Source organism: Coloeus monedula (assembly GCF_965178545.1).
Source record: "Coloeus monedula genome assembly, chromosome: 10".
Lineage (NCBI taxonomy): Eukaryota > Metazoa > Chordata > Aves > Passeriformes > Corvidae > Coloeus > Coloeus monedula.
In genome coordinates, this window is record NC_138790.1 from 20,783,007 (window position 1) to 20,805,418 (window position 22,412).

A 22,412-nucleotide genomic window follows, 5' to 3' on the forward strand; every position below is an offset into this window, starting at 1 on the left:
CCCTATTTCAGGATACCAATAGACAATAGAAGAACAGTTATCAAGTGATGCCAGATCCACAGCAATCTCTGCCATTTTGCCTTCAAAAGTTTTTTTTTTTCTTTCTTTAGCCAAGTGGATTAAGATAGTTGCCCACATTTTGTATTTGCTTATAAAATCAAAATATCTACTCAGTATGTTTTGCAGTGACTGCTCCCTGGAAACAATATTAATAGAACACTTTGATTATAAAAGCATTCTCTATCAAACTGGAGTTTTAGCAGTACTGTTCAACAAAATATTTAAGCATGTTGTTTATTAAGGAATCAAAAATGCTTTACCCAAAGAGAGGATCTGTTATGTACCTATAACACAACGTTTTCAATCTACTGCTTGGGGGGGTGGAAATGAGAATTTCTTTGAAAAAACAGATACAGAAAGTGTCAGTCTAGACTTACATAATGATTTAATGTAACAAAATGAAATCTAAATCACATAATTTTACAACTTGCCTGTTCCACCATGGAACGCTTAATTATAGGTTACACTGACAATGAAAAACCAGAATCTTCCACTCATTTAATGACAGGAATTAGGAACCAAAATGAATGGCCTTACAGGCCTCTAGGCCATTAAAGAACGTGCCACTAACACAGACGGATCAGACAGGATCAATGCTTGCCCTGTATAATAATTTCTGTTTAGCCTATGATAAGACTGTGTGAAAGGAGAGAGCCCTTATTAAAATAATGCAGGATATTTTGATGGAGAAGGAGCTGCAAGCAGTAACTTACTGCTGGAGATGCCAGCTGAATGAGCAGGGGCAAAACTAACAGCTGGTGTCTTTGAAATTCTTCATCTTTGCACATCTCTTCCTCAAAGAGAGGTAATACCCTAAAGCAAATGACTAAAGGAAAAGCATAGAAGAAAGGATGGTCATGCTTGCAGGGGAAGCAGCTGTCCTTTCTCAGAACCACATGGCAAAAAAAAAAAAAAAAAGAGAAAGGACTAGAGATAGAGAAAAATATCCATCAGATACCCTTGGAGGTGATAAGACAGGATGGTGTTCAGGGTAGTGATGGGCTTGACAACAGGGATTTATCATTAAAAATAGTCTCTTTATCCTGTCTTTTCTTGTTATACATCCCATTTTTAACCATGTCCAACAGAAAATCATTGTTGCATTTTTTGGGTTTAAAAATGCTACCAACTATCACATTTCATCTACTCCTAAATATTTCACCATCTTAGTTACATTTCAGATGCTCGTTCCTACTCCTCAGAGCAAATGCCAGCTAAGGTCACCATTACAGAGATGTGCTTCTCTGTGTGTGTTAGGTGGTCTTCAAGCAAAAAGAAATAAATTCCACCCTTGGTGATGCTCTGCAGTCTTTCATTAGGCACTAAAGATAAATTTTGCCTTCTTTCTGCACTTCTGTGATCATAAAGGTGAGTATTTCATGCGTATGAAACGAGCAACACCCCATCAAAATGACAGAGAACCAATGCCATGAAAATATCAAGATTCAAAGCAATTGAGGAGGAATGACTGTAGTGTCAACCAGGAGGAGTAGAGAAAGAAACAAAGGTTTAACATCAGTTCTGTACAAAACATTACAGTGCATTAGACATTTAACTTGTGCCTATGCTAGAAGACAGTTGTTATGGCCCTTGTTGAGCCAGACATCCATGAGACAAACTGTTGCCATCTGGATACTGCCACTGACTTCACTTATTTCACTTATTTATAAATCCTTACATTCTTAAATTATTGCCAAACCTTCTAAAATTAGTTTCTGATTAAAAATGTAGTAATAAGATGAAAAGTTCAGATATAGAGAAGATAGAAGACTTGTTAAACAGAAACTGAAGCACACTTATTATTCTTTTTCTTGCCTCTCTTTCAGAATTCAGCAGACAGAATGTCTAAACATGGCACTTTCTGCCTTTCCAATTCCATGACAGCTATTTGCAAAACATTAATAATAGCAGACTGGTAACTTCAAATTCATCAAGGAAATTAAATCCTTCATAGAAATGAAATTCACTGAGCTAATTGTTTCCTCTGTTGCTTTAAACAAAAATTTTGGCGAGAAGTACGGCGTTCTGCACACACAAAACTGAGTCGTTAATTCACCAACAGGAATAAAATTTTTTCCACCTCCTTCTTTCCATTACTTAAAATATGAAATGACTGGCCCACCTCCTAAGGGACTGTAAATAAATTATCATTCTTTCTTCATAACCTAATAAAATAGTATTAAGGCAAGCATGATGATGTTTTGATGATCATCTGCACACCAGGAACTGTTTGCACTATGTAAGTAACCAGCATTCATTCATGTTGCAGAAACCCTTCACCTTTTAGGTAAATTCACTTACTAACAAAATAATCTCAAAATGATCATATGATATCCTGATTACAACATTATCTATGTACAGCATCAAAGGACAGAGGGGGGTTGTGCTTTATGTCCCAGTTGCACTTAGAGTCTTACTGTTCAATTATCAGACATGGAGAACAGTAATTATTATTCATAGAATTGTATAAAACTAGCTTAAGGCATGATTGAAACACAAAATAAGGCAGCAGCAAGTGTTAAAACCATATTAAAATGAAATACCACAGTTACTTGGTACAAACTACTGATACTCTCTGTGCTCCATGTGCAACACCTGCTGCTTGTGTAAAAATATGCTTTTTGTAACTACAATATCCCCTTCAGCTCATGCTTTGTTTAACCTTCGTATTCTTTCCTGTCATAAATTACAAAATGGCTACAAAAAAGTCTTTTTCCTTCCTCTGTATTAATGAATTATCTGGCAAAATAGGATCCTGATCCCAGCTATGACTCCCAGCCATCATGAAACAAATAATCAATACAAATGACAAAGGGATAATTACCAGGAAATACAGCTCCTTTTAAATATCCAATGACATTAGAAATGGTCTTGTAAGTTGTGACTGACTGAATGTTCAGACTGATTGTTTTTTTGCCTGTTAAAAGATAAAAAAAAAAAGAAAATGTTAAACTTATTTATTTAGCCAAGAAATGTACAGGCCACATATATAAATTCCACACACATTAAAAAAAAAAAAAGGTTAAAAAAGCAAAAAATTAAGAGGAACCACAGATCAGAACATGAAATATGACATTAGTTTCTTAGTCCCATTTTAGCAGCATGATTCAAAGCCAGAATCTCAAAAGAGATCTCTACTCCTTGAGTTAAAAGATCATTGAATTCACTCAATAAATGCTGCCAGAATACAACAGAAGGAAAAATTTAAAAGAGTAGGATTTACATAACTCTGTGATAACGAAATTGGCCTTAATCTTCATAGGTTTTTCTCACCTAATCCTTCACCCAGGCCAATCTATCAGTAATGTTCACCAAATTATAGCTGGTTTGTATTACATTTCCTTCTGGAGAAAAACCCCTCGGTTAAATCAGATGGGAACAGTCAGAGCTCCCCACAGCTTTGCCAGCACAGCCTTTGGTGGTACCTTTGTGAACAGCAGCCCAGGTTTTTGGCTTAGCTGGTATCAGATGAGAAAATGGTGCAAATACAAACGCAGAACAACTTCAAAAGCTGCTAAAATGTAAGGAGCTTGCATTGCCAGTTGAGACTGCAGCACAGAATAAAGCCAGAGCAGAGTAAATGTCTGAGTTTAAATAGATGAAAAGAAGGTGGGACACAGTAACCACATGAATTCCTGCAGTTTGTGACAGTGGAAACCAACCAACCAACCATGGGGAGCTGCTGACACCTTCCAAACGTTTAATTTGCATGATAACAGATTGTGTTAACATCCAGCTCACCTGAAATGGCACAACTTCTATGGGAGAGAAACGAAAATGTCCTAAACTGCCTGGAAGTTAAAAAGTAGCAGTTGTGTGACAAGAACCAGTGCCTGACCCCAGACCTGCAGGGAGATCCTCCTCCATCCACAAATGCTCCAGCCCTGTGGCAGAACTGTGCTTGAAGGCATCTCTGTGACAGAATTCCTTCCATGCCCGTACCCCAGCTGCCACAGACCGAAATTAAAATATTCCACAGAGCATTCTGCTCTCTATGTCCCAGGCTATTATCCTCCCACAGATCTGTTACTGTTTCTTTCCCCAAGATGCACAGAATATGCAAGTGGGGAGTTTACTGCAACGTGTGAAATAAAAACAACACATCGTTACTGTTCTTCAGGGTTCATTTGCTGGTTCATATGGTAAATTTACTTTAAAATTCTATTAAAAATAAAATAAAATATATTTGAATTCACTAGTCTTCATTGGTTTTTGAAAAAAGCAAGCCAACTGCTAGGATCTTTGTTTAAAAAAAAAATGTACTAGCAATATTTATTCTATTTTTATTCAGACAAAACCTTTTCTGTTATCAACAGATGTGTCTTCTCTACGACAATTCTGATTTTGCTTGAACAAACCAGTAAGGAAAATGCAAGACAAGCAGTTAATTAAAAATAAACCCCAGCACATGACTTTGCAACAATCACAGCAAGTTAATATTTTATTTGACATATAATTAACTTTGCTCTTCTGATGTAAGTTACTGTAAGATTTATTGATGCCATGTAAATGAATCGTGTTTGTTCAATAAATGCACAGATATTATTTTAGAATTAAAAAAAAAAAAAAAATCATTAAAAAAAATACCCCAAAGGATTCCCAAAGGGTCTTTTAAAACAAGTGGAAACAGCTCAAGCCATCTATGTTGATTAAGCATCTTAAATTTAATCTAAACTATGCAAGTTACTTCTTGCTGTTGTTTCTCACCTACAACCATTCTAGAGCCAATTCACTCTTCTTAAAAAAAGATATTTTAAAGTCAAAAGTGATCTCCTTTCCTTTTCCTACAACACTTTAGATGTTTGTTCCTTCAGGCCCCTTCTCAGACAAAAAGAAGATAAATCCTTTTGAAGACAACTGACTTCACTGTTTTTCCTTAATCGACATCAGCTATCCAGTCTCCAGCTGACAATAAAGACACAGAAAATTAACTTCTGGCAATACACATATTCTAAAATCAGATACTTGAGTTAATAGTCATGTAACACAGTAGTCAGCTTAAAGTGACTTGGGCTTAAAGGCTTAGAACACCAGATGAAAAGGCTGAAACTACTCTTTGGAGTATACAGCAGAAGCGAAATTTAATCCCCTCTCTAAACAGTTCTGACAACAAACCTCTCATCCTAACACTGTATTTTAAGGATCTTGACAACTTGCACCCTTTTTTTTTTTTTTCTGTATTCTCTGGAAAGCTATGAGGAGACTCTACCTTAACATTATTCAGGATACACTGTCTTTATGTAAGCTCTGGAATAGAAGAACACAAACATATTTACTGCTACTTTTTTTATTTCTTCCCTGACTTGGAATCTGTAAATTGTCTAATACCAAATGACTACATTCTCCCCTCACATTTATATAGTTATTTTTAGAAATCCATGGCTACTTTTCCTCTCATTTGACTGACTATTTTAGTACCTCAGATGAGAAAACCCTTCTATTTGCAGTAGTTATGTTAAAAGAACATGTGTTATGCTTGCTTCTTTTTTTTCCTTGTAATCCCAGGCTCATACATACAGGAGTATAAGCTTTAACCTCATTTTCAAACATGTTGGTTAATTCTTGCCTGATCATGCTAAATACCTATAATCAGACAATTTTCTGAGCATTTGAGTACTGGATTTTAAAAAGCATCTTTAGGGACTCAGGTTTGAAAACTGAATTCATTTGACAAGATTTTTTGCTACTCATTGACCAAGATTTCCCTACATGCACATTTAACTCCAGTATAGAAAAAATCAAGTATTAACTGATTTCAATGGAATAGCTCCTGGGTCATAAAACCAGAAGTTATTTCAGTAGACTGCAGAAATAAGGTACATTGAATAACTTCAAGTAATACAGTTTTTCAGATAGCTCCTGTTGAAATCAACACCTGAATCAACATATATCAGTCTGAAATCACAACTGAACTAGAGATTTCAAAAATTATCAAACATCCATGGTCATGTGACTAAGGGACACTAATTGAGCTGAACTGCACTTGACAGATCATCATATCAATTTGAGTGCAAAACCTTATCTACTACGTATTTTATGGCAGTTTTTAATTAAGTTCAAACACAGAACTTTAAGTGAAGAAATATAATCATCACACGCATTTATGTAACAGCAGGACTTACATACAAAAAACACTGCATGCAACATGATACACTTAAAAAAGTGAATAAATAGAAAATGCATATACTTAATAATGCATATAATCTCAGAAGAATATTTTGTGATACTATCAAATTGCATATGCAAAAATCAATACTGAATCTATGCAATGTACAGTGTGTAAAAAACTATTTGTACAGGAATATGTCAGAACTCCTAGACAGATGTCCCTGTAATGAAAAGCCTTCACTTTTTTTGTGTATAAACAATTCCCCATCTAAATCTGGTATCCCTAATATTTTTCCCCTAATAGATTTCTATCTGATGAATCAAGTATGCTGCCAACTGACAACATATTCTCCTTTTTTAACAAATATTCACAGATCTTGAGACTCCAAGCCTAATCCTACTATCAAGAGCTTAATGAATAAACTCCGTGGTATTTGATCATCTTTTATGACCTACAATGAAGAATCCAGAAATAAAACTCTTCAGATGAAGAGTGTTTGCAAATAAGCAATGCCTAGAATAAAGTCCTTTAAGGAGGCTCTAAACTAGGATGGCCTAATGTGATACAGAATAAATGTGTCACAGTCAACATCAAAGAGAATTGAAAATGCTTCAGATGGTGTAGTTGAATTTGATAACCTCACACTACTTTCATTCTTTACCTGCTTTATAGCAATCAAAAGCAAAGCATCACACAGGAAAAATATTGGCGCAGAACAGAATTCTGAAAATGTATCTTAATCATTTACAATTCTGCTAGAAAAACTCTTGAGGCTTCAGGTGGGAGTAGAGAGAAGATACATAAAAAATGCTTCACACTGTTCATGCTTAATTCTTCTCATGAACTTCTGTTTAAAAAACGAACAGAATTTAAAGTCATCATGAAAATAAAATCCAAGAGTAGTGGTATAAATGTCTGTAAGTTTTCATATACAGGATGTCTGAATTAGATCAGTTCCCTATTTAACTTGTTCTTCTTTCAAATGCCAGTAAGAGACATCTGCAGAACCTTGTTATCTTCCTACTGTTACGACTCTAGATTTGGTAGGTACAGTAACATGCACTGCCACACAGTATGCTGGCATCTTTCTCTATTTGTTTCCTTGGATTCATGTTTAGCAGAGTCCAAATAGCCAGAAATTATTGTACTGTTTTGCATATTGATATCATAGTGTGAGATGGCACAGCCAGAGTTTATTAAATATGGTAGTCTTTATTTTCTCTGACAGGTAGCAAACTACGAAGGAGAAACACATATAATATTATCACAAGGCTGTAGTTTAACAGGAGGAGATATATATTCTTTATCACTCCATGCCCTTCCTCTGACTGAAAAGAAGACAGGCTTGATTTGCACTAGTGCAGAACTTGGCAGAGAACTTTATTTATCTTGGATGAGGATCATATAATACGGAAAGTAACGGACTCTTCCAATTATTCCCCTTGTATAATTAATGATTCGAATTTCACATGATCAGAGTTGACTATAAACTTGGTATAATGAACATCTGACATGTGGAACTACATAAAATAGATGTTCAAAGTCTCATAAAAATTCATTATGTTGTGCTACAAACCTTTCCAGTAACAGTCAGTTCTGGTTATCTGTTCCACTCACCCGTTTTGTTACAGGAGGCAGATTTGTTTGCAGCCTACAATACAGCTCTGCACTGCAGTCACTGTGATGATTCAGTATTGATCAGTGACTGTATTTTGTAGACCAAAAAAAAGATCAAAAGATTCTACCTAGAAAAGCATTTTGATCTGAGTAATTTTACTGTCTGCAGCAGAATGCTGGGAGTCTTTGTATACCTGGCTCTATTATTCACACAGTGTTTGATATCATTCAAGTTACTCAAACCATTCATGCTTTGGTTTTATAATTTTAGAAGTTAAAGTATTAAAAAAAAATAATTACCCTTATTGCACAGGAAAAGGCATTAGAAGTGGTAAGAAATGGGATTTTTAAGTGAGATCACTGCATGAATGCTTGCATTACACTTCCTACCAGTTGAGCTGTATTGCTCAGGCATACTGGGTCACACCAACCTGTCATCTAGTCCTTATCTCCAAGAGTGACCAGCAGCATAAATGAGGGGAAGAATGGAAGAGTAGGATGAGCCACAGACACCTGGAGACTGATCACTACTGAAATCCTAGATCTTTCTCATCTGCTCTCTTCTCAGACATGAGACAGGTGAGTAGGAAAACTGACACTTAAAGCCAAAGGGAAAAATTAAAACACATACTGATGTGTTTCAACACCAGGCTTCCAGGATTTCCATTCAAACCAAAGTATATGGTCATTAGTGGCAATAAACACTTTGTAAATTAATTCCCATTAGATAGATTTACATTAAAAACCCAAGAGCTTAACTGAAAAGGATAATGTACATAGAGTACATGACTGCAATCTCCCAAACAGTGGTAAACTTAACAACAACAAAGACAGTTCACTGTACACAGCAGGACTTTCTTCATTTATGTTTATAGGAGTGCTTTAGTTTTACAACAACCTTCACCATGTTCTAGCAAATATCCTGGTAAGATTTTATAAAAAAAAAGGAAGCTTCAAAAGTTTACAGCTTCTCTATAGAAGTTCACTCTGAAATTCTAATTGCCTATCTTTGGGAGAAAGTTCATGGGAGCACAGAATTTCAGATTAATGAGGTTTAACGATAATGTACCATACCAAACAAAAAGCAAATTTAATTACTGACTTCACCTAACACAAAACTAACAGATAACTTCAATTCCCACTATTTGCTATGTAGGTCCTGAGCACTCGATCTGTCTGGGATGTTTGCCTCCATCCCCCCACTCCCTGTGTCACATTTTGTCTCTTGAAAACTGCAAGGCTAAGGGAAAAAAGCAGCAATGTGAGAAAACTATATATAAATGTTTAATCATTACTGATGAAACTGCTGTTCAGCTTTTTGAAACATACTGATGAGAGAATGATGATCGTTTTATCCTAACAAATTTTAAGCCAACCAATCATCTGAATTGCTCATTCACCTCTTTTGACAAATAAATGATGAGTCCTACGTCAGAAGTGAAATCTCTCTCTTAAGCTTCTTCAAATCAACAGGAAGACTGCAAATTCAACCTTCACTCTTCTCAAATGCATTGCTGTCCTCAGCATTATCTCTTTAGCTATTACTATTATTAAATAGTTACACACAATTTCTTATCAAAAGACCAGTTTTTTCTCTCTTCCATTAGGGCTGCTACTGAACAACAGCACACTGTGCTCCAGAACATCAACAGCTTCACCATTACTTCAAGGAAAAATGTATCATAGTACATTACAGAATTATACAAGGCTTCTTCTTATAGTCCCTATTTTCTCAATAAATTGAGAGTTTTTTAAAAATCCCACATGGATTACTGTGGTTCAGAACCTTACATGAAATCAGACACAAGCTGTTGTGTTCACCCAGAGTCAACCACACGTGGACTGGCTCTTAATACACTGCTGGCTAGGAATATTCTTTCTTTCCAAAAATTCTGCTCTCACAGAATACCTGTCTTCTCAGGGAAATAAAACAGACATGCTACACCTGTCACAGAAAAAAAAGCAGAATAAGCTGCCCTTTAGATGATTCTGTCCTGCAGCCTCCAGACAAAGCTTTTTGAGAAACAGACACTGTGCAGCCTTTTATCTTTCTAAAATGAGTGTCATTTTCCAGCCCAAATTCATGCTTTGCTCCAGGCACTTCAGCTGTTGAAAATTCCTTCAATACTAACAAGCTTCATGCATCCTACCTGGAATGGTTAAGCACTTGTTCCTTCCAAAATAACCTTTTCTTCTTTTCTACTGGTTGTGGAGACAATCAGTTCATTTTTAACATATCTAGTCAGCCGTGCATGGACAACATTAGTCCTGCCTAACCACAACAGCTTAAGCCATGAAACATGAGGTCCTCTGCCTTCCTTTTTAGTATGCTAACACAAGTTATAAAATTAATCAAGCTTTTTCATGACTTGTTGTATTGTACTCCTATTCCACAATAACCTTCCAAAAGCAATAAACAAGGGATACAGCACATGAAAGTACATTGGTTGCCCTCAAAATTTGTTTTTACTGTTATCATCACTGTGTGTAGCACAGGATACAGTGGCTAAATTAATTTGCCTCCTCCCTTCCAAGACCACAGTTTCGAATCAATTCATTTAAACAGGCATTATGATAAAATACACGTTTTTTTCTGCTGAAAGATGTACACGTACAAAACAAAACTGAATTGCTGTTTAAACATGCACCTCATCCAGAATGCTCTCTGGAAGATGTTCCTTCAATGAAACACTGTGCAGCAACTTTACTGGAAGACTGTAGTCTTATTTTCCCCCTCCCCCACATCAGCAATAAGTTTTTTCAATCAATAATCTGTGTGACTTTGCTAATGGCATTATTTCTAGGGAGATACCATGAATGCATTCATCTGGCTCTATTCAAGGTATTTTGCTCTTATCATGATGTACATTTTCCTGGTGAAACTTAGAGAAAAAGCTGCCTGAAGGTTCAGATAACAATACATTGTTTATTCTACAGAATAAACAAATTAAGGAACATAGAGACATGTTTAGAATTTAAGTGTTGTTATTCCAAAAACAGAAAAAAGAGCCACAGAATTATAGAGTTACTGATGCCTTAATGTTAAAAATCACATTTTTAGTAGTCCAACAAGGCCTAACGAACCATACTGCAGCACTAATAAACCCTCCCTAGTGATCTAGTGATGGTATCTACACAGAGAAGGTTTCAAGTCAATATTAAGAATTAGTGCTCAATGCCTTATATATATATATTTTTTTTTTTTTTAAACCACATCTTCCATCTATCAGATTTTAGGAGCATAGTTTTAGACTGTTCACAGGCTCTTCTAGGAAGCATCTAAGCAAAACATACCTCAAATCAGCTAAACCTCCTAGTTGTATAGTTATAGAAAGTGGATTTGGAGTCCTTGAGGAACATTCCACAGGTGTTAAGTGTCTTTGAAAAGCATTACCTGTAGCTGGCAGCTGGAGGGGAGTACACCTGTCTTTCTGGGCAGTGTCCTCAGGTGGGGAAACAAGTTTTCTGGCAAGCACTGCAGAAATTGGTTGTACCAAAAGTGTTGTGAGGTTCAGTCGATTTTGCCTGTAGCTTCCATCTTAAATAACAGAAAGAGAAAACCAATTTAGTAAATGAAAATTAGATTTCTCTCCTTCATAAACCAAATACAAAAATGCAAACATCTACCATATAGCTTCAAATAAGTGATTTAGATAAGCAGCTGTTGCTTTGTGCTTACCATACTGGAAAAAAAAAAAAGGTTCTTCAAGAACATGTACTACAAAATTACATGAACATATTACAGTATTTGGGCAATAGTTCCACAAGGAAGAAACTGTTAAAGAGTCCAAGCAGATATTTGATTGTGAATTAAACACAACAAATCAAATTGGTGTGTAGTTAAAGGAATTACTGAAAAACAGAATTACTGATCAGCAATAACTTTCAAATTCAAGTAAAAACTGAACAGCTGGAGGAGGTCTGGAATAGAAGGGTACTAAATACACACATCAAGTGGAGAAAGATATGGATCAGAAAGCATCAGAATACCTAATTCACAGCTTAAAGATGTTAAGAAGACATTACTCAAACCTCTCAATATTAGCAGTTTCATGCAAATATTAAAATCTCCCTTTAACTGAAAAAATGTGAGTTTCCTACACATGCCTAACATTTGATCATGGAAAGGTTTCTGATGAGATAATGAGATATTTTGGGAGACCAACTGACAGAACCGGGCAAAAAGAAAGCACCTAATTTTGCACATGGAAATGCTCTGAAGCACTTCAGGACAAAACCCCTCTTTTTCTCAGTTATTTCAGCTGCCCTAATATGGGGACCATCTCTTCCTATGGAAAGCAAGAACACTTCTGGCAGAAGAAAAGCACACCATGGAAAAGGAGCAGAGGTTGATAGCCTGGGGCAGAACACAGCTCTAACACAGCCTGAAACACCCTCAAAGCCTTCCAATGTATCTGCCCCTGCTGAATCGTGTCCAAACTTTCAGCTAAAGATTCAGAATACAAGGCCTCTTTCTGAGACCTCTGTGAAACAAACACTGTACTTCCTGTCAACATCGAGTTCTTTACTACCCAACATCATCCTTTAAATTCTGCGCAGGCACAAAGGGAGAAAGCTATCAGCAACCAGCAGCACGTTTCAAATAAACTTCTATAAAACTACTATCAGGACTGTTGCTACTGAATCACATTAAAAAAAAAAAATCTAGACACATCCTCTTTTTTTTTTTTTTTCTTTCTTTTTGTTCTAGGAACTTCTGAAACTTTTTACAGTATACCCTTAATCATAATGCAGAAATCGACCAAAGCTATACCATTTAATTATGGAAAAACAAAAGGTGTTGTTCCACTTTAACACACAGTGGCAAGATTATCAGTGCTCAGTTTGAAGAGAATCAGCCAAATATTTAAGTAGAAAGGTAAAGCTCATTCAAAATATAATTTTAAAAAAGCTTTGTTTCATCAAATTTTGTCTGGGTTCACAATCTCTTAAAGTTGCCACTTCAGTAAACTGATGGCAAAATCGCTTTGGTCACGCTTTGAAAGTCTGTTTCTGCAATCAAAAAAAATCCTAAAAAGTCCATCAGAGATGTGAAAGTGAGACATTATTTTCTGTCCAGTGTTTGTCAATCTGCAGACTGTATTACAGGAGCAATGAAGCTCAAAACGTTTCAGATGAGGAAAATCTCTCCTTTCTCGAGTTACTCACAACTTGAGATCCATACCTGAATACCCTGTGAAAGATACACTTTCAAGAACAGCTTACAGGAGAAACCCCTCCTTTATATACCCTTAGTATTTAAAAATTAATCATTTCACAATAAAGATGGAGTTTGAAGTATGGGAGAAAAAGAAAAAAAAATCTATAGAAAGGCAGATTTAAGTTATCTGGGCAGATTTATCTGAGAGAAAAACTTTCTAATAGAGGAACTCACGAAGACTTGCCTAGGCAGGTGATAAAATCTCTTCAACTGAAACCTTTTTAGAGAAAAGTGAAAGCAAACATCTGTCAGGAATGATGCAGATACGGCTGATTCCCTCCCTGAGGGAAGGTGCTACATTAGATGACCTCTTGACATCTTTTCCAGGCCTGATTTCTATAAAATTCTGTAGTAACCGAACTTGACAAACTATTAACAAAGAAAAAAAGCACTACTGGAATTAATATTAAAAAATGCTTAAAAAAAGAAATGAAAAGAAAAAGTTAGAGTTCCTTTCCCTCTGCCAGGCATTTATTAGTTGCCACTTGTTAAGGAGGCTGAGGAAGGCAATATGCATCATGATCAGATTTCGAAAGTGAACCACTCAAGTCCAATCTCTGCAGCGCACATTTAAAAACCTGGAGATTTCCAGGGCTCTAGTTAAAGCCTAATCATTCAGTTTTTAAATACTCATGGGCTTGGTGCTGTAGTGAGAGTGAAACAGTGCAGTGCAACTTCATAAAGAAACCAGCGTATCGAAAGAACTTGGAAATTCTTGCTGGCACTTTCTCTGCTGGGTGCCAAACCCTTGGGAGCACAGAGCTCTTTCAGGATCTGTGGGAACAACAAATGCTTCGAGGATAATTTAAATTTGACATTTTGCTTGTAATGAAATTTAGTTTTATAGCATGAAATTCTTCCAAGAAGCAGAATTCCTTTTTCTCTGCAAGTCTAACAGCATAACCCTGCCAGGCCTAGAACCACTATTAATTCAGAAAGTCTCTGGAGAACTTACTGTAAAGCGAGCAGGAAAATACAGTAATCAATTATTAAGTTAATTTTAGGAGCACAAAAAGATGCAATCTTTAGAAAGTTTCTGCATGGAAAGCAAGGCCTGCATTTCTACTTCTGCAGTGACTTTTGATGTTTGATGTTTTCTTTTTCAATCCAAGCTCAAACCTTGAGCACCAGTTTCCACACTGCTCAGTCTAACCCAGCACTTCACAGTCCTCCTTCACTTAACTTACTAGTACTGGTAACATGTTCTGAGATTTCTGAACTTAATAGTAACACTTGTGCACCATACCCCACTCGATTCTAGGTTAAAGTACAAGTTTATCATCATTTCAGTGATTTTTCTGAAGACTGAAAAATCAGAGTTAGTCACAAGGTCATACTTCTCTAGCCCCAAAATATTGCTTCACCCACAGCTTCCTCGGTATTATGCAAATAGTATTTTATGTTTCTCTTAGAAGTTTTGTGCTATATAAATCAACTTTCTCTTCATTTTTGTTTAAATTCCAAATTCAAAGTGAGACTGGACAGAGCACTGTATGTCAATCATTATCTGTTTATTCAAGGCACCTTCTGCCAGGATCAGATAAACCAAAAAGTTAACAACTAAAACTGTCTAAAAAGTTCACTGACAGAATTCATCAAAATAATTCCTTCTACGACCTGAAACACTGTTTTAATGATGTTCCCCCAAAAATAAAGACAAAAAAAGTAGTCTGACTGAACAATGGGGCATAATTGTACATACCCACATCTTCGACCTTCTGCTTCATTAATAATACAGCAGTATTAAGTTTTGAAATATCTGAAGTGAATGGCTCATTAATTTTTCACCTTAAGCTTAATAGAAATTTGACAAACAGTTTTATGCTGAGAATAGACACTCCAAGCAGGACTTCACAGCACGTGACAGGAATAAATTAGAGCATAAAAGACAGAATAACGTGGGTTTGGTCAAGTATGACAGTTCTGTCACTCAGTTGCCTGAAGTGAACAATTAGTGCAGTGCATTCCATTTATCCATTCCCAGTGCATACTCTGCACTGTCCTTTGTCAGCACTTGATCTTGTATTAAGCATGACAAACTCAAAGATGTACAAACTGACATGTAAACATTTATGTTTTTTGTGCTTTGAACTCGTACACAGCTTCCCCCCACCTTTGCTGGTAACATTCAACAGCTGATAGCTCCCACCGGTTCTCCTGCAGCCAGCCACAATGATTTGTTTAGATTTCTCTGAAAAAATCATTTTATCTGTGGTTCTTCTGGCTTTATCTAACCAAACTGAAATGAGCTGTGCAGCACCTATGACAGGGAGGCTTCATGAGCTGGTTGGTGGCTCTGGGTACTAAACTCACACCATGACTGGTAATCATTGTAATTTTGCAATGCAGCAGCTACTTGATTAAATCTTCAGCTACAGCTGCTTACAATACTGTCCCCGTGTCCATTTTAAAGGCAAACTATTCTAACTCAAAAAATCAGCCTTCAATTAAACCTTCACATCCCACTTAGCCTCTGTTATAAAATGCACCCGCCTGCTACACCTCACAAAGTCACTGACATATTTTTTGCCTTCCTAAATTTTCTCTTTGAACAAAGAAACTCATTCTAGCTGTTATTTCTTGCTGAAAGTGGATACAGTCAGAATATTGACCCAGAAAAACTGATGCTGTTCTGCAAATAGTTATGAACAGGAAATTCTGGGAAAGAACTCCCCATCTGCTCAGTTTGGACTTCCAAAGTCAAATAACATGTTTTTCTGCATATTAAGTTAAAGAGAGACCTCTTCCTCTAACAAAAATGGTGCTGAACACTCCATGGTGTTTAAAATGGAAGTAAGAATTGAATCTATTAATGGGAAGGAGAAGACCAAACTTCAGACTGTCAAATATCAGCTAGGATAAGCAAAAAAATAACTGGCACAGAAAAAAGTTACCCAAGAGGAGCAGAACCTGGAGCAGGTGCCTACAGAGTAGAACTGGTAACAAGAAGTTTCCTGCTATGTCTTTATTCAGTTCTCTATGAATTACCCACTGGAACTACAATGTGGAACATATGTCAGCTTTGAAGTGCTTTGCTTCACTAGCCACTGGTAGAAATATGGAGGAAGAGAAAAACATTTGCTTCTCTTCCATTAAAAAAAAAAAAAGTTTAAAATTCTGCAACCAGGGATTTTAACAACAGCCACAAGAAAGACCTTTCAAAGCAGCTTTACAGGCAATGGAGCATGAGATGATGAATCACAACAGCATCGTGGCAGCTTGCATTTCAGGATGCATGGCCACAAATGGGCAGGGGATGCTTAGAACTACGTAGTGATTGGAGATATGGGTGAGGAAGATGTCTGTGCCTGTGAAAGGTTTATGCACATTTACAGGAAATACAGAACTGAAAGGCAGTGAGGATCACCCAGAAGAGAAACAAGCTACCGAGAATTCTCAGAAAGGATCTAAAAAACATTTTTCAATTTTGTCTTAACATTGCTGATAGTTAAAAAAAACTCTTCAAAAACAGCTTTTTAAAAAATTCACATTCCTATGACGTTAGGAGTTAACAAAAAGTTTAAAAGGAAACTGAAGATACCATACCACCTGTGATAAACTCCCCAAATAATAATACATCCATTGATACACAGAGAAAACCAGAATCCTATAGAAATACTGATTTGCTTTTTAAAGTATATTCACTGTATTCTGTTTGCATAACATTTTGTCAAGGGAGTGGATGCAAATCTGTGTATGTATTACTCAAGACTGTCTCTTTAAACTGATTTCTGCCATCCTTAAAAATAAACCTAAATATTCCATAGTTAATACAAAAAAACCCCCAAACCCTCCAGAACTTGCTGTCATCTTTTTCCCTCCCTCACAATGTGTTTAACCACCATGAAAGAGAAAAAAAACATCACTCCCCTCCCTCTCTCTCAGTGCAAATCACTCTTGTCTTAATGCCTACTTAATGTACTTTAAAAATACTGTCAGTCTTGATTCTTTTTATGATACATAGAATAAAAAGCAACACATTTATTGTGTAAAAGCGAAACTGCTTTGACACACTGATGCAAAACCATCTCATTAATTTCCCTGCTCCTTTCTGAGAAGATTTAATAAAATGGCAAGAATAAAAAGAAAACCAAACAACTTTGCACAATACCCTCACCGTTTTAAATCCCCCTTTCCACTTAGCTCATTGTAGTGACTAATAAATACAATGACATAGAGGTGGCCAAAATAGAGCAGCATTACATAACATTTCCACATCAACTGACACGAAGTAAAATTTTTCCTTTTTAAGTATCCTACAATTATGTAACCACTAAGTTGTAAAAAGGAAAGAGCAGTTCTTCCACATATTACAAATAGCTAAATCATATTTTTATGTTCTACTAACAATGGAATGTAGCAGGAGAGAACGGGCAAGACAATTCTCAGGTTTTCCTGTGTTAGCAAATGCCTGTCTCACTACTGAACTGAAAGAAACTCTCCACTGATAGACAGCAGGTTTGGCCACATGACAAAAAAACCTCCCAATGTCCAACATTTTAACAGTGGTGGTGGATAGTTAAAAGGGTTAATCGAAGTCTTATGGGTTACAAGACAAAAAATAAATCTCTCTTGATGCTTTAAAAATAAGCTTATTTTAAAAATTCAATACTCATAAATATAAGGTTCTGCACAATTTATTCTTTGCCATTCATACTGAATTCAAACTAGCATATTCAATACTTTAGTATTTCATTTTGGATTCTATTTGAGGCATTCTTGATAGCAGAACATCTGCTTAGCACCTTCTACCTTCATTAAATATAAGATCATAGCTACAACCCACTGTAAGGGGGGGTGTGTGGAATTAATCAATGCTGAAAAGATTGGAAACACTCAGAAACATCAGCCATGTGAAAAGCTGACCACAAACTGCTGCAACCATATTATCCAAATCTTAATTTGGATTACAATTTGATATCTTCTACTTTCCTAAAACATGCAAAGGTATTAATCCAATAGAGTTCAGCAGAACTACTCGAAGCAATTGCGCTGTTGCTCAGAAGTACTGCACAATCCAAATTATTAAGTATCAGACACATATTTGGACTTTGCTTTTTAATCCTTCTCTTAGGGAAAACTACTTCAGGAATCCTATACCTGCAAGCCTATGTGTGAAATGTACCTGTTTGTTGTTCCCAGAAAATATATTACCCAGACTATTAGCTATAGGATATTGAACTGGAATCTGGAGGGAAGCTCAAGTGTATGTGTGTGTGTGTCTGTGCAGGAGGGAACACAAATCAAACTGATGAACTAAGCTTGGCAGAGGTGGATTTTAAAACTAATACATTACAGAACATTTTTAACTCAAGTGCCAAGCACATTAGGGAATTTGTTATCAGTTTCATTGAAAAAAAACCCAATTCTCTCCCTCCTGATCCAGGCAGCCACCAAGCAGGAGTATCCTGCAATGGAGTAGGACCATGAAGTCCCACCAGCAAACACAGCACACAGCACCTCCTGCATGAATTATGTTTTCTGTTAACCACTTCAAGAAATAAGGAACTTCTGGCATATTAAAGAGTTAATGGGTTGGTCTTAGAGCTTCTTCCCTCATGAAACAAACCTTGGTGATGGCAACCACAGATGGAACAAGCAACAAACGTGGAAATGAGACACTGATACAGATTTCCTTCCCTTCAGTGATGATCAAGACTACATTTAGTAAAAGAAGGGTCTTGCTTTATGTGCAGTAGGTTTGCAGCTGCCAGAACACACATCAGGTAACATATTCAACCCTTGTTCTGATTATGAACAAGCACAGATCCCCGTTTACTCACAATAATGAGATTTATTGTTATTAAAAATAATAAAAGCCTTATAGTGCTCTACAAGGAATGGAATGCAAATAGAAACTCTGTAAGAAAACAATGAAAATGACAGGTTTAGGATGACAATTATTTTCTTTATAGCATGTAGTGAACATTGCAATGACTCACGACCATGTGCTGTCTGTACATATTTGGAGGAGGGCATGAAATAAAACTGTGTATGTTATCTGTGGTACCACATGCTTTTCTTAAAGTAATAAATATCTCTGATGCATTTTTCCGGATTTGTTTGAAATCGTTAGAAGTCACAGTCTGGCATCACCAGAGTTTAATTGTGCCAGCACAATTGTTTCAGGAGCCATATTATGAAGCAGATCAGCACACTTCAAAAATCAGTGCTCTTAAATAAATGAGCAGAGTAAGAGGTAAGCTGGGACAAGGAGGTGGAAGGCATGGTAAGAATTCCTGCAATTCAACCCAAAGCCTTGTATTCCCAAGCCACAATTCCAGTATCCCACAATACCCATATCCTCTAGGACACAAAGTCATTCCCAGGCACAGAATGACACTTAGATATGCACATCAATTCAACAGCTTCTTACAGATTTTAAAAAAGTAACTGAAAAATCTTTATATTATCCTTTTTCTCTATTTTTTTCAAGGAATTACGGGATAATTCAAGAAAACCATTTAAATAAAAGACAGCCTCTAATATTCTCTCTGAAAATTGTAAATAATTAATATGTATCTGCTGTTTTAGCAGTTTAAAGAAGCTGTAGTGTTAATTTTGCTTGCACGGTATTAATGTCAAAACATTTTTAAAAGAAGATAAATCTACTAATAATGCATGTCTAGCAATGTAAAGTATGTTAATACCATTTAGCTTTGTTTTGGTGGGGCATGCAATTGAAACTGCAGAGATGCTAATTTTCACATTAAATTCTGATTATATGTATCAAAGGCATACAAGAAGTATAAAAAAAAAATTAAATCTCTATCAGCTTTTGTCTTGTCCTAAAGGGCTTTCACCCAATCAAAAGAAACACAGAGAGGAATCAGTGGTTTTAAAAAGCCAGATTGCAATGGAAGTGTTCCAAGTTCTCAGTTCATCTTTATTAATCTTTCACACTCAACATCAGATAAAGCAGATATATAGGGTCATGTACCAGTAATAATCTGATTAAAATTACCGAAGAAAAAGAAATATCCTGGTAAATCAATCTCAAATGACAGTTCTCTGAAATGAAGATTCAGGTGCTCTCAGACCCCTATTAATCGTGTTGATAGTACAGAGTGGAGAAAGAGCTACGCTCAGAAATTCCTAAAATTCTGACTCTACGGAAATCCTTGTAACACATATTGGTTTATTTCTTGGATTACAGAACAAACAAACCATAATCTATTTGCAGTGCTCCTCAGAGATATGAACACTGGTAGTTAATTTACTTAATAACTTGCTCATGTATTTGCAATGTTTTATTATGTTCATGCTGACTCGTGCTACTGCTGGATTCAGCTTCGGAAGGCGATTACAAACACCCAGGAGAACTGGATTTTGTTTTGTGCACAACAGCATATTTTCTGTGAATATTCATTCCAAACTCTAAATGGAGCCCTTGGCCCCTAAATGATTTCTGAACCATTTCTTGTAAGGAGCTTTGCATCCTCAAATGAGCTTGTGCAACCTGAGATGAGCATGAAAAATTAATCATTTTCTTCAAATAACAGAGTTGAGGAGCTGGTTAATGTTCAGGTTAAACTCCCTGAAATTCAAGGACAATTTGAGTTAGGAAGATCAGAAGCAAAGAATGACAGTAAGAAAACAGAAAATAAGGCAATGCTTGAAAAAAACAATTCCTTGTTGAAGAAGGGGAGAGCAGCAGCATCATTTCAGATGACTGGCATTTCAGGCCATGTTTTAAATGACAAGTCAGTGATAAACATATATTCCTACACATACTTTTAAAAAAATGCTATTTAGGATTATTTTTCAAATTAAATAAATAGAACAACATTGCCACAAACACAGTGGAGATTATTGCCAATTATAGCTACTAAAATTCAGCAGAAAATAAGAATATTGTAATTTGAATTATTACTTAAAACTAATTTTAAAAGTGTCCCCAAGTTTCTTTTCCTGGGGGGGAAATAAATATTTTTTTGTCAGATTATATTCGTATCTAAAATAATGCACCCCCTGGCAGTGGGTTTGGAACTCCACTGCTAGTGGAATTTGGAATCTCAGGTTTTTAAACAGGGAATGACCTGTGAAAGACCAAATGCTATAACAGAATAAAAAACTTGGAAAGACAAAAAAGAAAAATATAGTGCTAGAACAGTGAAAAATGAACATGGAAAACAACAGAAACTTTACAGACCAAAACTAAAATATTGAAAAATGGGTATCATGTTCTACATTTTTCTGCTTCTACATGTTATTTTGTAGAAATATCACATTTCAGAAGCAAAATATAACCAGGGAAGTTCCACAGATTTTTCCTATTCTTTAGGCAGGCTCAAAGCATTGTTTATAATTAACACAAATATGTTACCCTGAGTCATTTGAAGACACTTTTCCTTTTAAGAGGAATAAAAAGGGCAGACTCTTTACAGCTCCTCAGAGAACATTCCCTTCCTAGCTCGGGTCTTGCCACAGAATTTGAAGGACATGGCAGCACTGAACCATCCTTTGTTCCTTCCCACAGTGCTAAATGTGCAGAGCTCACTCAGGTCACAGCCAAAGCAGGAAATCCATTCCCCTATTTTTTTCCTATTTTTACGTAGAACACAGGTCGGCAGAATACCAAAAGAGCAGTGGAGGAGAAGAAATCAATAGTTTCCTTTTGACAGTTACCCTGAAGTTTAATGCAATTTAAATGATACCTAGAACAATATAAAACATACACAGACAGAAATGCCTATGCAAATCTTGCTCTTTGTAACAACTGCACCTTATCTAAACTGTTAGAAGAGGTGTGCTACTGAAATACAGCAAGTGCTAGCAAAGAGCTTGCAGCAAGTAAATTGTTTCCAGAAGCTGAAACTGCAGAGGACCTGGCTCTCCTTTAAAAACATGCAGGTCCATGGAAGATACATAAATCAAACTATGTGCAAAAGCTCTGCCAAGGAGAGGACCTGTTTATGCTAAAGGTCAGTACCAAGCACAATGTTCCTTGTTTCATTTATTCAAAGTTACAGGTATTTGCTATGGTGGTATCTTGACAACTTCTTAAGTGTGGACAGTTCTAATAAACATACTCCCTTTCAACAGCTTACTATTAAAATTTATTCTCTTCTGACATCTCCAAGGACTACATCTGTCTCTGAAGAATGGGACCTCAAGGTTTCAAAGATCCACAGCATCCACATCTATCAAGAAGACTCTTGACATGTCTGAACTTAGATATACAGAAAAAGAAATGAACTGAAAAAGTATTCAGGACTCATAATTCATGTATGTGTCTGGATATTATGGTAAAATCACCTCATGCAGGCTTCTGATTCAATAATTAGTTGGACATCAGGAGGAATTTCTTCACTGAAAGGGTGGTCAGGCATTGGAGAGGGCTGCCCAGGGAGGTGGTGGTGTCACCATCTCTGGAGGTGTCCAAGAAAAGACTGGATGTGGCAT

General features: G+C 36.2%; 1 protein-coding gene across 1 annotated transcript in view; it reads right to left on the reverse strand.

The window, feature by feature from the left end:
• NAALADL2 (N-acetylated alpha-linked acidic dipeptidase like 2) overlaps positions 1-22,412 on the reverse strand; it is a gene marked incomplete at both ends in the record, with an annotated part of 311,905 nt that overhangs the window by 91,731 nt on the left and 197,762 nt on the right. The window contains 2 exons of the mRNA XM_082287835.1: positions 2,885-2,977; positions 11,181-11,324. Coding sequence (XP_082143961.1) covers positions 2,885-2,977; positions 11,181-11,324 — 237 coding nt within the window. The remainder of the gene's footprint in view (positions 1-2,884; positions 2,978-11,180; positions 11,325-22,412) is intronic.